The 13,463-nt window shown below is 40.9% G+C and overlaps 1 protein-coding gene across 1 annotated transcript; it reads left to right on the top strand.

Moving 5' to 3' along the window:
• Positions 1 to 7,484: 7,484 nt before the first annotated feature.
• On the top strand, positions 7,485 to 11,625 carry LOC307028910 (E3 SUMO-protein ligase ZBED1-like). The gene is made up of 2 exons (XM_079664319.1): positions 7,485 to 10,076; positions 10,246 to 11,625. The coding sequence occupies exons 1-2, from the start codon at positions 8,955 to 8,957 to the stop codon at positions 10,789 to 10,791; spliced, it is 1,668 nt and encodes a 555-aa protein (XP_079520445.1). The 5' UTR covers positions 7,485 to 8,954; the 3' UTR covers positions 10,792 to 11,625.
• The last annotated feature ends 1,838 nt before the right edge of the window (positions 11,626 to 13,463 follow it).

The raw sequence follows: 13,463 nt of genomic DNA, 5'->3' as shown, positions 1-13,463 counted from the left end.
GGAATTAACGGACGTGACGTTGCACGATTGCGTTACCAGGCAACAGCTTCGGTTCATGTTAATTTATAAACTCTTCAACTCGAACCGTAGTTATATTTTAAAACATTTTAGAAAGCCTCATGAAATATTTTAATGTACATTTTTAATTAAATGTGAAGGAATGTGTGTATAACAAAATACATCCGTCAAAAACAATACCGGAAACAGACGTAGGCAAGATCCTCGGTTATGGCTAGAAAGGATCCTTCTATTGTAAATATGACGTCACGTTCTCGTTGTAACTCTCGTTGTAATCGGAGCGGCTCGGAAACACATCTACAGCAGTAACATGATGCAACATACACATTAATGCAGCAGCAATATTAATAGAGAAACATCAGACATAATAGTAAAACACTGCAAGGGAACATTTTATTGCACCAGGAGCTATCTTGGGACTTTTACTGCGACAACGTTGACTTGCCTGTGAATAAAAAATAAACCATAGTGTTAGTGATCTACAGTGTTGTCATTCTTCTTTGAACACCAGCAAGACCGCTTTTCAACGATCACACTCCCTGTCATTGACATAATTAATAGATAGTTTAGCTTCTCACCATCATTTGCTGTGGCCAACTGATGTTAACGATCCTAACTGAAAGGCTGCCTGCCAAACGTAAACATTCAGCCACGTGACATTCAGCCGAACTCTCGCGAGAGTTTTACACAAGACGGATCCTTTCTAGCCATAACCAAGATCCTCAGCTCGGTGATTCATGGTTTAGCCGCAATGCACGTTGGGAAATGGTGTTTATGCGATGTGAAATCCGAAAACATTTTTAAAAAAAAATAATAATACTTTATTCCGAGTTTGCTTGCTTTTCTCTTTGGAGCTAATCACGTAACGGCATTGTAATACATGGTTCGGCTGCATTACATATTACATATCTGCCGTAGTTATCTATCTATAGAGCCCTGATGAGAAGACTTCTATACAAACAGGAAGAACTGCCGCCAAAACTGAAAACGTGACGTGGATCACAAATATATCAGCCATTTAACAACATCTTAGATTTATTTTCACACAATATGTCTCCTTGCAATATCAACAGTAATTCGGCTGACTTTTATATTGGATCCAATTGGTAGATAGGCAGTATTTACACCATAACGGTGCACAGCTGATAAACGGGCACCTAGTGGTTAAAGCATGTTATTGAATTTTATTATTATTATTAACTAACAGAATAAGAGACCTGACAGGTGATGGTCAGACGTTGACCTGGCTGCACAGTCACAGAAGCTGGCTGTGTCAACTGTTCACACTTCACACCTGTACAAATACAAAAAAAAGTTATATGACAGATTATCCTGTTAAACAGCAGTATAATAAGTGTTGACTCACTTCCAGCTGCCAGCAGCAGCAGCAGCAGCAGCAGAGAGAACATGATGATGATGACTCTCATTTCATTTAATTTCAAACCTTTATTTATACAGGTGTATCCCATTGAGATCATTGATTTCTTTTTCAAGGGAGACCTGCTCAAGTAGGTTCCACACGAAACATAAAAACATAAACAGAACAACAAAAGGACATCATACAGCACCATTTACATAACTATCCACATAAACAGGTACCAATAGCTTCCGATTGAGTAGCATCCAACCGAGCTTTAAAAACATTTAGTGGCACCAGATTGCTCAGTTTCCATTTAATTTGCAGACTATTCCAAGACAGAGGAGCTGCGCATCTAAAAGCTGTCTTCCCTAAGACAGTCCTAGCAGTTGGCACATTTAATAAAACCACAGCATTCGATCTCAGGCAGTAGCCACTTACAATTTTCCGTGAGATCAGGGAGCAGATATAAGATGGAAGTTTCCCTAACATGGCTTTGTATATAAAAATGTACCAGTGACTGAGCCTCCGTACAGTTAGTGAAAGCAAACCAGCCCTTGCATACAGGGTACAGTGATGGGTTAATGCTTTACAGTTTGTCACAAATCTCAGTGCACTGTGATAGGCGGCATCTAACTTGATCAGGTAATGGGCAGGTGCATTCATATAGATCAAATCACCATAGTCCAGAGCACAGGTCAAAAGGTCACAGTGACTAGCCTTTTCCTGGCCTCAAGCAGAGAAACAGGACTTGTTCCTGTAGAAGAAACCTAGCCTAACCCTCAGCTTTTTAAGCAGGTTATTGACATGAAGTTTAGAAATGTGAGACAATCATCAAGCCAGATACCAAGGACTCTGAGAAGACGTGAGCTCCTGATCCCCTTTAATCTCCACTGACAGTCTCTTGTGAAGGCCTTATAACTGTATCACAATGGATATTACTGAGTTTGCATAGAACCAAACGTGTTCACGTGTGAATGTGAACATTAATAGAATATCACCTCCCATCTTCAGAGCAATCTGACTATTATAACATTAGCGTTAAGAAAGCTTAATTAAATATCTGCCTCAACATAAGTAACTGGATCAAAGTCACAGTACAGTCCGCGGCATCACATCATAATGTATCATATATCTCCTTATCTGAGTCAGCTGAGCCGTATCTGGCCGTGCAACACTTACAGTGTCACATACTGTATGCAGAAGTATTATTTTAAGCAACACATTACGAAACACTCGAGTCAAATGTAATTAAAGTCAGATCGTGTCTTAGACGGGGCATATCATAAACCTGTTAATGTACGCATTCAAACACTTTTTCTTTTACCAGCTGTGTTCACCTTGCAGGTGCAGCTATGTGGCTTTTATCCTGGATAAAGTGTTTGAGTCATGGATGTTTAAAGTCTTCATATTTGTCTAATTATATAGTTGACTTTTCATTCAGGAAGTATACGCGCTGCGCTGTCAGTACGCTTCTCCATGTTTGTGATTGGTCGAATGCTCCAAATACTACCCCTTTTATGTGAACGCGCACCTAACTAGATAGGCACGGCTGGCTTGAGCGATCCACTTGATAACCCGTGTCGTAGTGCCGTTTAGCGAGAGGGCGTATGTTTTGGATTAGGCCAACCGGCTAACTCAAACATATCCAGGTTAGGTTGAACCAGTTTCGTGGTATACCCCCCAGGTCTTGTCCTGACTGAGCACAGGCACCTGTAGCCTTGGCTACTGTGCTCTCAGTGTTTTGTCTCCCTGTTCCTGCCTATTGGCGTCAGCTGATAGAGGTGTTGGTTTTATCTTGTTATGCACAATGTTGATTCTTCTCTCAGAACTAGCTAAATATGGGTCTGGGGTAGAGATCTTCAGAATTGGTTTGGCATCTTTTGTGTCAATTCGTGGCACACAACATGTCTTGTGAATAAACCATCAGTTTGCCATCAAAGTTCCTGCTCTCCTCGTGTCTCTCTGACTCCTGTTTCCATTGCTTCAGAAGTTTCCATCGCATATGAAAGATTTTCACATGTTTGTAAATTATTTTGGTTTCAGTGTGTGTGTTTCACATGGGTGAACAGTATATTTATATGTTATGGAATGAAATACAATGTCAGATTAGGGGAAAGTTAGGGGAGTGCATGTTAATGTGTCTGGAGGTGGCGTGTTCCAAAAGTGTTTGGGTTTGTCTGCCGTGTGTGGGCTGCGTTCCATTTCAAATTGCCGCCTGTACAATGTATGCACCAGTCAGTGATATGCCGATGTGAAGGCCCGCCCCTCCATACACGCCGATCACACAGACTGCGTCTGCCTCTCGCCCTCATCTTGTGGAGGGAGCCTCATCTGATGCGCAAATGCGGCGCAATTGAGCGCGCCACAGTTTCTGCTGCGAGGCTCCACTAGCTGTAATCGGCTTGGTGTGTTAAGGGTTTACACACCACCCCCCCGTCGACGCTCGCGAGGGCCTCATCACATCACAGCCCTGCCGATGTGATATAATGTATAGGACCTTTTTCCTCATGGGTGTCATTCACAACAGACCAATCATGACAGTTTTAGAGAATGAGTTTGTATGGATACACTTAAAACATATTTGTATTTGTCTTGGCTTCAGCTCACTGATAACATAAGAACACAAATAGGCACAACACTTACATAGATGTTTTTTTTATATGTATTTTATTACTCCAAAATAGAAAAAAAAAAGTCAGCCATATTTAACTGGAAAAGTTTTCCTTTGGCTCCCAGGAATTTTTCCACTTCGCCCCACTGTAAAACAGAAACAGTCAATCAATCAATCAATCAATGTTTATTTATATAGCCCAATATCACAAATGTTACATTTGTCCAATGGACTTCACAGTTTGTACAGAATATCAGTATGACAATACTGACACAGCAAAAAGTATAACTTTTTGGAATATGTAGTTCTACAGTATGTTGACAATGCTATTTCAAATGAGAAGATATACTCAAAAGTCACTCAAAAATATCATGATGAAAGTGCAGTATAATGTATATATTTATATATAACACGTACATCATATATAATACAAGGTACATTTTTTATTTCAAAGTCAATGTTTCATTTGACCAATTCTTTGAATTTGCTGTCTTATCAATGCCCAAACATACAGCACTAAACTTAGACAACTGCCTGCAAGACTGCACACAGAAATAATACTACTTATTACTACTAACTATACTTATAGTATAATTGTTAAGAACAAATGTAACAAGTCAGTAATTACAAAAGAGATCAAATACCATCCAGCCTCACATATCAATCATTTAACCTTTAGTGATATTGATCAATGATAAACTCTATTGTATATTTTAATTTCTATTTCAATGTAGGCTACTTCCCTGCTTATGTGTTACAATCAGACAACGTTTCTAGGGCGCGATGTCTGAATGACGAAGGGCAGAGAAATTGGATGTCTTACTTTATGGCGCAAACGTCTGATAGAGCCATTGATGACATGGCTCCCCACTCCCATGTGATCAACTAAATTCAATTTACTGCTGAGGAACCCAAAATGTTTAAGTTAGTGATCTCAGGGTTGATGAAGTTGGTTGGTAAGACTACTTTGTGGCCCCTGTTCTGCCAGACCCATCAGCTACACTGAAGGAAACTTCAGATTAGATACATACCATCCAGAGCAAGACTGCCACTGCACCAACACCTCGGTATGGCCCTGAGTAAAGAAACACAGATTTTAGGTAAACTTCATTTTTTTCAAATGTCATACATGTAAATACAAAAAGTCCAGTGAAATCAAATGATAATTTGAAATAATAGTAGGTACGATTAACTCAAACATATGAAGGACTGTAACATAGTCAATAGCATTTTCCCCATCAGTTTAATATTTTGGAATACTATTATTATTTAAAAAAATATTTGTACTGCCAAGAATAGGAATTCACCTACAAAGGATTACAAGAAAAAATGTAATATACAAATAAATGGCTGGACATGATGCATTAATGCGACATGAAGCATTACACAAGTACCTCAACCTTAAATTAATAATAAATTATTGTTACTGTAATTTCAATATTTACATTAGCAGTCATGCTTAAGACTGAAACACTCCTTTTAAACAAAGTATACGAAAATCCAATAAGATAAGACTTGGTTCCACGGAAACATTATTGTCATTGTTTATTTATTTAAAAATATTTTCTAAACAAACCTCCCTGATTCGTTCCCTCAGTAGTTTTTTGTAGGGGAAAGTGTCTGACCCTTGATGAATGGGACATTCTGCAAGGAATTAAAAGATGGTAATAAGTTGAAGTTCAGCAATAACCTCCTAAACATTGCCTAACATCACATTGGGCTCAATTAAACTGTTCAAAATGGCACTGAGACTTTTGATACTGCAAAGTCTTAAACAAAACAAAAGGTGGTGTATTCTAATTGTACCGATGATTGTTTTCTCTCTCTTTAACTAATTCAATGTGCAAAATCAAACACAGTTTCAGTCGATGTAAATAAGATAATTACAAATTAACCCGCACATACCATTAATTGCCACTTTATTCCTCGTTGGTCTTCTTTTCTGTGAGGAAGACACTGAGGAGAGAGCAGGAGTCAGCCCGGAGGAGAGAGCAGGAGTCAGCCCGGAGGAGAGAGCAGGAGTCAGCCCGGAGGAGAGAGCAGGAGTCAGGCCGGAGGAGAGAGCAGGAGTCAGCCCGGAGGAGAGAGCAGGAGTCAGGCCGGAGGAGAGAGCAGGAGTCAGGCCGGAGGAGAGAGCAGGAGTCAGGCCGGAGGAGAGAGCAGGAGTCAGCCCGGAGGAGAGAGCAGGAGTCAGGCCGGAGGAGAGAGCAGGAGTCAGCCCGGAGGAGAGAGCAGGAGTCAGCCCGGAGGAGAGAGCAGGAGTCAGCCCGGAGGAGAGAGCAGGAGTCAGCCCGGAGGAGAGAGCAGGAGTCAGCCCGGAGGAGAGAGCAGGAGTCAGCCCGGAGGAGAGAGCAGGAGTCAGGCCGGAGGACACAGGAGTGAGGAAGAGAGTGAACTCAGTGTCAGTCTCGGTGGTAAGAGGTACAGACAAGTCTGATCCTGGGTCTGCGGCCATTTCTGCCTGTGTGGTACAAGGGCCCTCAGGTTCAACTGCCAAAGTCACTATTGAGAAGAAAAAAAAGTAGACGCATGGTGAGTAAATGACCAAGTATAATCCGCCATATACATTTATAATCTGAGTAATTACAGCTAAAAATGAAACAGCGGAACATCAGTGATTATGTGTTACAATGGCGTTTGTTAGCAACCAGGAAATGACACCAGTAAGGACAAACAGATGAGAATGCTGCGTGGGGTCTGGGTGCCGTGTTGGCGGGACGTTGGGGGGCTCGCTGCTCCGCCCTTTGAGGCTCGAGGAGCAGACAATGTGAGCTGGATTACTGGTGTTGTTTCCTGGTTGCTGTGTGGGGTCTGCGAGACAGCGAGGAACTCAGCCTGAGCGCACACACACACACACACACACACTCACATCCAGGCTGTGAGTGTGAGTGCGTGTGTGCGTGAGGAGATCCACGGAGCCTCGGCTGAGAAAAGATAAGGCTGAGTGAGTGTGTGTGAGCCGGTACGTCACTATCCCCGTTACGTCACTATACTCAGGAAGATTTTTTTTGGAAAAAGAGCAGCATAGACAGGTATTTTCTGTGTTAGAGTTTTACTCGCTACAGGGTGTACTTTGAGGGTTTGTGACTCTGCAGACCGTTTACATGCAGGAAAAGCTTCATAACACACAAGGGGACGGGTAATAACCAGAAAAGCATGACATGGGCCCTTTAACTGACAAAACAAGACATAACGACATATTTGTACTACTTGGTAAACAGTGATTCACATTTTTTTACATTTAAAACCAGATAACTGGGCAACTAATTTACAAAAAATGTTAACAGATAAATTACTGAAATATAGCATGCAGATTTGTATACTTTACCATTAATAAGGCTTTCGTAAATCCTCTTTATGGTAACAAGTGCATTGTTACCATCTTCTGTCTCGATTTGCCATGGACAGATGCAATCGGCAAAAACCATTTGTGCCTCTCTTGGCAAGAAGGAGGATGGGACGCCGATCTAACATTTTCCATTTGTGGAGCTGGAACACAATGGACACAAAAAAACAAGAAATATTATGTACACAACAGTTCTAAACATTTTCACACACCTAAAGCCATTATAACTCCATTTATTTTGCCTAAGTGAAAAATGCACTGATGTGATACGTGTGCACATTGAGGAAGGCACCCCACAATTAACCAGGTGTGATTTTAGACCCCTTTTAGGGGAGCCCCTAAAAAAGAACTGTAAAAAAAAAAGAAGTTTATCGAGCTCGGGTTCACTTTGAGTTTTTTTTACATGGGCATAGTTCTTTTTATATGGGTTAGGGATGCCAGCGATTATTCTATTTTTCGAATATTCGTTACAGTCTCCATAATCGAAAATTATTTTTAAAATTCGATTTTATTTATATATATTTTTATTATTATTTATGTATTTCTTTTTTTCCTGGCTTAGTTTCAATTCGGCGGCGAATAATCAATTAATATTCGCCAGGGCTGTCCGATTTTGATCATGGTCAGTTTCTGGCATGCCTAATATTTGTCCATTTAATTCTCACATTCAGATATCTGAATAAGCTACATTTAGCTTTGAAACATGTCAGCAAGCTATAACCTATATCATTTCAGGTTCAAAGTTCCGCATTAACAGCACTTCAGATGTAAAGCTGGTGTTACAGGGGAATTTTTAAATGACTGTTCGAACACGGCTCAAAGTCAGAGACTCTGGTAAGCTTAATGAAAGTGCTTTTAAGGGCCTCTTTATTAATACTAACTCTGTCCAGGTCTTGATTGTCTTTCAAGCACTATATTAATATGGGCTGGTTTTGATTCACTGACATTCTTGGTTTTACCATTTATTCAAAAATGTATATGATATTTCATTTATTTTACTTTTGGAAACCATAGTCACATAATTATGTGTTTTCTATACTATGAAGTTCCAAAATAAAATATAAAACACCAAAATGCAGGTTTTTTTGTAAGATATAATTAGAAAAACATGTACATTGAAGCTCTGATTCTAGGAATTACCACTGGCCTGAACTATGTTACTTCTGGTTAAGAAATAATGTTTTACTAAAACTGGGTGCTTGCAAGTACAAACACTATCTAACATCAGTTCGAAAAAATGTGTTATGCCTTTACAGATTTAAATACAACGGTGACAACAATTTTGCTTAACACATTACATGAAGTGCAGTAATCGTGCACTAGTCTGTACTTCTCACTAGGGATGGGCATGATTAATCGATGATCGATAATTGATCGTTAAGGATTTTGTCGATTTCGTATTTTTCTTATCGATGATCGGTAATAAAACATCCTACCAGCAGGGGGCGATATAGCGTAAGGAGTCGCGACAGCAGAGAAAACTTCCTGCGAGCTGCTCACTCACAAAGATAACAACATGAAGCGCGCGAAACGAAGTCCGGTGTGGGACCATTTTGAGATAAAAAACGAGTCCGCTCACTGTATACACTGCGACACGGTTTACAAGTACAACAACTCCGATGATGTACCACTTAAAGAGCCTTCATCCCAGCGTGTTAAGAGGCACTGAATCCTCCGTTCAGCCCACCATCACCTCAGTTTTAAACCGGAGGAGCTGTGATGCGAAGCGGGCGGAGAAAATCACAGAAAGTATCGCCAAAATGATTGAAGTGGACATCTTCCCCACAAGTGTCGTCGAGGGGAAAGGATTTAGAGATGTGGTTAGTTTACTTGAACCAGCGTATCAGATTCCCTCACGGCGCACTATCACCAGGGTCATAGAAACCCACTACAAGGAGCGAAAACGGGAGCTCCTAAACAAGTTAGCCACAGCAGCTAGTGTTGCTATAACAACAGACTGTTGGACCGCTTTAACAGCGGAGAGCTACATCACTATCACATGCCACTACATTTGCGACAACTGGCAAATGAATTCAGCGGTCCTGCTCACTGAAAGCCTTCCAGGCCGGCATACTGCCGACCTTCTCGCTGAGAAGATGAATGAAGCTGTAGAGCAGTGGGGATTTGAAGCCAGAGTTATCGCCTGCGTCCACGACAACGCGGCCAACATTACGGCTGCCAACAATCCCACCAGAGTCAGCTGGGTGTCTGTTGCTTGCTTTGCACATACTCTCCAATTAGCCATAAATGACGGGTTTGCTCTTTACCTGCATCGGGTCATCTCTGCAGCTGGTAAACTCGTTAGCCACTTTAATCACAGCACTGTGGCAACCAATGCGCTTAAGGAGAAGCAGGAGCAAATGGGCCTCGCCACCCACCGGCTTATTCAATCGTGCAAAACACGGTGGAACTCAGTCTGTGAGATGTTTGAGCGACTTGTGGAGCAGCGCTGGGCTGTTGTTGCTGTCCTCTCGGACAGAACCCTGACCAAGCTTCAAGATGCCAGGGTCCTGGAGCTGAAGGATGAGCACTGGCGGCTCATGGAGGACGCACAGCCTGTGTTAGCAGCACTTAAGTGTGTCACAACTGCCATGTCTGCCGAGAAGGACGTCTCCATCTCAAACATTTATCCAGTAAGCTTCAGCCTCATCAACACCCATCTCATGCGGAGAGAAGGAGACGAGACCAGAGTAACCGAATTCAAGACCAAAGTGAAGTCCTCCCTCAGCAACAGAATGAAGGTAAACTAACTAATTAGTTGACATGACACTCATAATAAATAGCCGCTGATGACGAGACTGACATAGGCATAGCTAAATGTCACTTATGTGCTTTGCTTATTTAGATATGGCATATTTTCAAACGTTTTTTATCGATCATCCGACATTTTTCTATAATTTATTTATACAGGTTTGGTCTGACGAGTTTGTGACATCCGCCCCAATGATTGCATCCATGCTGGATCCCCGTCACAAGCATTTGAGCTTTCTTTCGCCACCACAGAGACTAATTGCTAATGCTAAACTGGTTGAACTGGGAGAGGCAATTGATGCAGGTGAGGCGGCTATCCCACAGACTGGGAGAGAGGAGGCGGTGTTGTCATGCCGGGGAAGTCCCACAACTGTCACTGCCACTACGCACGTTTCTGCGATGGCACTTCTCCTGGGGGAGCAATACTCATCTACCCCACAGGACACTGGCATTGAAACAGAGACTCAGAACTTTCTGAGGGACATACCCCCACCTCTGGAGTGCAGCCCGACTGATTGGTGGAAAGTGAACGGTGGAAAGTTTCCCAGGCTGGCTAAATTAGCTAGACGCTATCTCTGCATCCCCGCCACCTCGGTCCCGTCAGAGCGGGTCTTTTCAGCCGCTGGACTGACCGTCACTCGGCTCCGTTCACGTCTCACCCCCGAGCATGTTAACATGCTAATTTTCCTCAACAAAAACCAGTAGGTTAAGTAAGCTATAGCCTCCTAACCACCGTAGCCTTTAGTCAGACCGAGGCCTATAACGTGTTATTGTTTTGTGTTTACTATTGTTAGTTAAAGTTTTATATCTAAAATAGGCGGAATTGTATTTATTTTGTTTGAGAACACTGGCTCTTATTTTGTTAATATCCCCGACGCCTCCGACATTTGTTTTGTTTATTGTTTGCACATTTAAACACAGAAGTGAGTTTCTGATACTATTGTTAGTTAATGTTTTATGTCTAAAATAGGCGGAATTGTATTTATTTTGTTTGAGAACACTGGCTCTTATTTTGTTAATATCCCCGACGCCTCCGCGACATTTCTTTTGTTTATTGTTTGCACATTTAAACACAGGAGTTTCTCATTATACTATTGTTAGTTAATGTTTTATGTCTAAAAGAGGCGGAATTGTATTTATTTTGTTTTTGTTTGTTTTAAGAACACTGGCTCTTATTTTTTTAATGTCGCGGAGGCGTCGGGGATATTTCTTTTGTTTAACATTTGCACATTTAAATAAACATAAAAGTGAGTTTCTCACTTCTGTTATTCTGTATCGACCTGCATTAATGTTCACGTGTTCTGTTAACGGTTGTTTTATGGTCAGGCTTCTGTGAGGAGAGCAGTTAGGGGCGGGGTGGAGAGCAGAGGGCTTTTTGAGTGCGTGTCTGTGTGGGCGCGTGCGTGTGGGTGAGAAAGGCTGCATGTTAGGGAGAGGAAGAGCAGCACGTTGTTGAGCGGTTTGTTGTTTTTGGTTGTTTTGGCGTGGTCCCGGCCCACAGTGACCCTTCCTGTAACCGCAATAAAGCTGTTAAGATTGTATACGCTTCGCTCGTCATTCCGACCTGTCCGGGTGGACGTTACAATACGTCATACAGTTTTTTTGACGGGTATAAATGTTAACGATTAATCGATAATTGATCGTTAACGTCTCACGATGATCGATTAAAGAGATTTCTTAAAATGCCCATCCCTACTTCTCACATAAACTTACTTAAGAAATTAGGATTATTTTTAAAAAGTAAATGAGGGCGACTGTTGGAAAGTATAAATCAATTCAGTAATTTAACAATTTGTATAAAAAGATTAAGATCAGGGATTATTTACACACTTTTTTATGATAACTGACATCTGCAAGAGAAAAAAGCTTACCAGTAAATGTGTCGAGTCATACACTTTGTTGACACTGTGGTTTTTCTGTTGCGTGGCCTTCCACTCCTGTGCAACCTTTTCTTTTTGCTTGGAGAGTTTCTCTTTGTAGGGTTGGATGGCACCACATTGTTTGCATTTTTTACTTGCTACTCCTATGCTTTGCCTGCATGTCTGGCACACTTTTTGAGTAGGCATCTGTAACAGAAACACAGATAATGTCAGGGAATACCAAAAATAAGAATACTATACTCCAAATGTTTACAGGATTCATGTATTTTATTATATCGTGAAAAATCTTGTTAAAACAATGAACTCATGTTTTTTTATTTTTTAGATAGGATGAACAAAAATCACAAGAGTAAGGAAAACAATGTTATACAGAGTCAGTCACATGTTTAAAGTGAATGTTATGGACAACCCTAATCTGTCAATATCTGGTTGATCCAAAAGTTGATGCTCCATCATCACAGAAAATAATACTAAAATCATCATTAGCAGGGGTGTATTGCTAATTCTATAAGTTCTGCACGTGTGCACGCGCAGTTGTGGCTTGTTTTGAAGCTTATGTAACTACTGTCAATTAACACTCCAGCCAGAATCAACAAAGAATGGTCATTTATTAAGTCTGCATTATTGAATAAATGTGTGATTCTTACAGTAAATGCTGCACACAGCTGTGTGATAGTTAAGTGATCAGTGAAGGACCTTTATAAACTAACTCCCTCCTGCTGAGGTACAAAGGTTACTATATAAAAAGTGTGCACATGTATTTAGTATCCTATCCATGTGAATATGTTTTAAGTGGGGGTGGACCTCATGTCCTCTAGGGGGGTCCGGAGGCCCCCGTGAAGTTAAATGCATCAATCTTGTGCACTTGAGGGCAAAATTAACTAAATCTATGGATACATCTGTCAACACCCATATGAAACTTAACTGTATACATTTCAATAATAAAAAAAATGATAAGAATAATACTTTTTTTAAATGTATCTTTGTGCATATTTAACTATTTACTGTTTTGTTTTTTTATGCATTTGTTGTATGTCCAATAGTATGAATTGTAATGATTTCATCGATGTTTTAGATTCATTCGATTTTTTTTAGGGTGCTGTGTGACGTTGAACCTGCGACCTGCAACCTGTGACCTATGAACCTGTATTTGTATACTACCAAAGGAGCTATTGAACCTAAGAACTTGAATTTCCGACTCCTATTGTGGAACATTACAATAATATAAAAGTGTGCCTTGGAAATATGTATTTCCATATATGGTGACCAAACTGTTTCAGACCCACTGAGATAACTTAGACTAAAGTTAACTGTGTAAACATTACATTAGGTACATTAGCCTCTTAGCCTATCCGTTATCATAGCTAGCTAGCACCAGATGCTAACAACCATCCCCGTTTTAGGTGCCGGAGCGGTGTTCCGGCAGTATTACACCCCTGGTCACTCTTCACTTAATAGATAAATAGTATTTAATATAGTTATAAAGAATGTGACGTT

This window comes from Notothenia rossii (assembly GCF_949606895.1).
Source record: "Notothenia rossii genome assembly, chromosome: 1".
NCBI lineage: Eukaryota > Metazoa > Chordata > Actinopteri > Perciformes > Nototheniidae > Notothenia > Notothenia rossii.
Note: the sequence above shows the minus strand (reverse complement) of the source record. Positions and strands in the feature narration are given on the sequence as shown.

Excerpts from the sequence above, each read along its gene's own strand:
- LOC307028910 (XM_079664319.1), top strand. The coding sequence starts at position 8,955 with ATGATGTACCACTTAAAGAGCCTTCATCCCAGCGTGTTAAGAGGCACT. Across the intron at positions 10,077-10,245 it reads CCCTCAGCAACAGAATGAAG|GTTTGGTCTGACGAGTTTGT; the intron begins GTAAACTAACTA and ends TTATTTATACAG.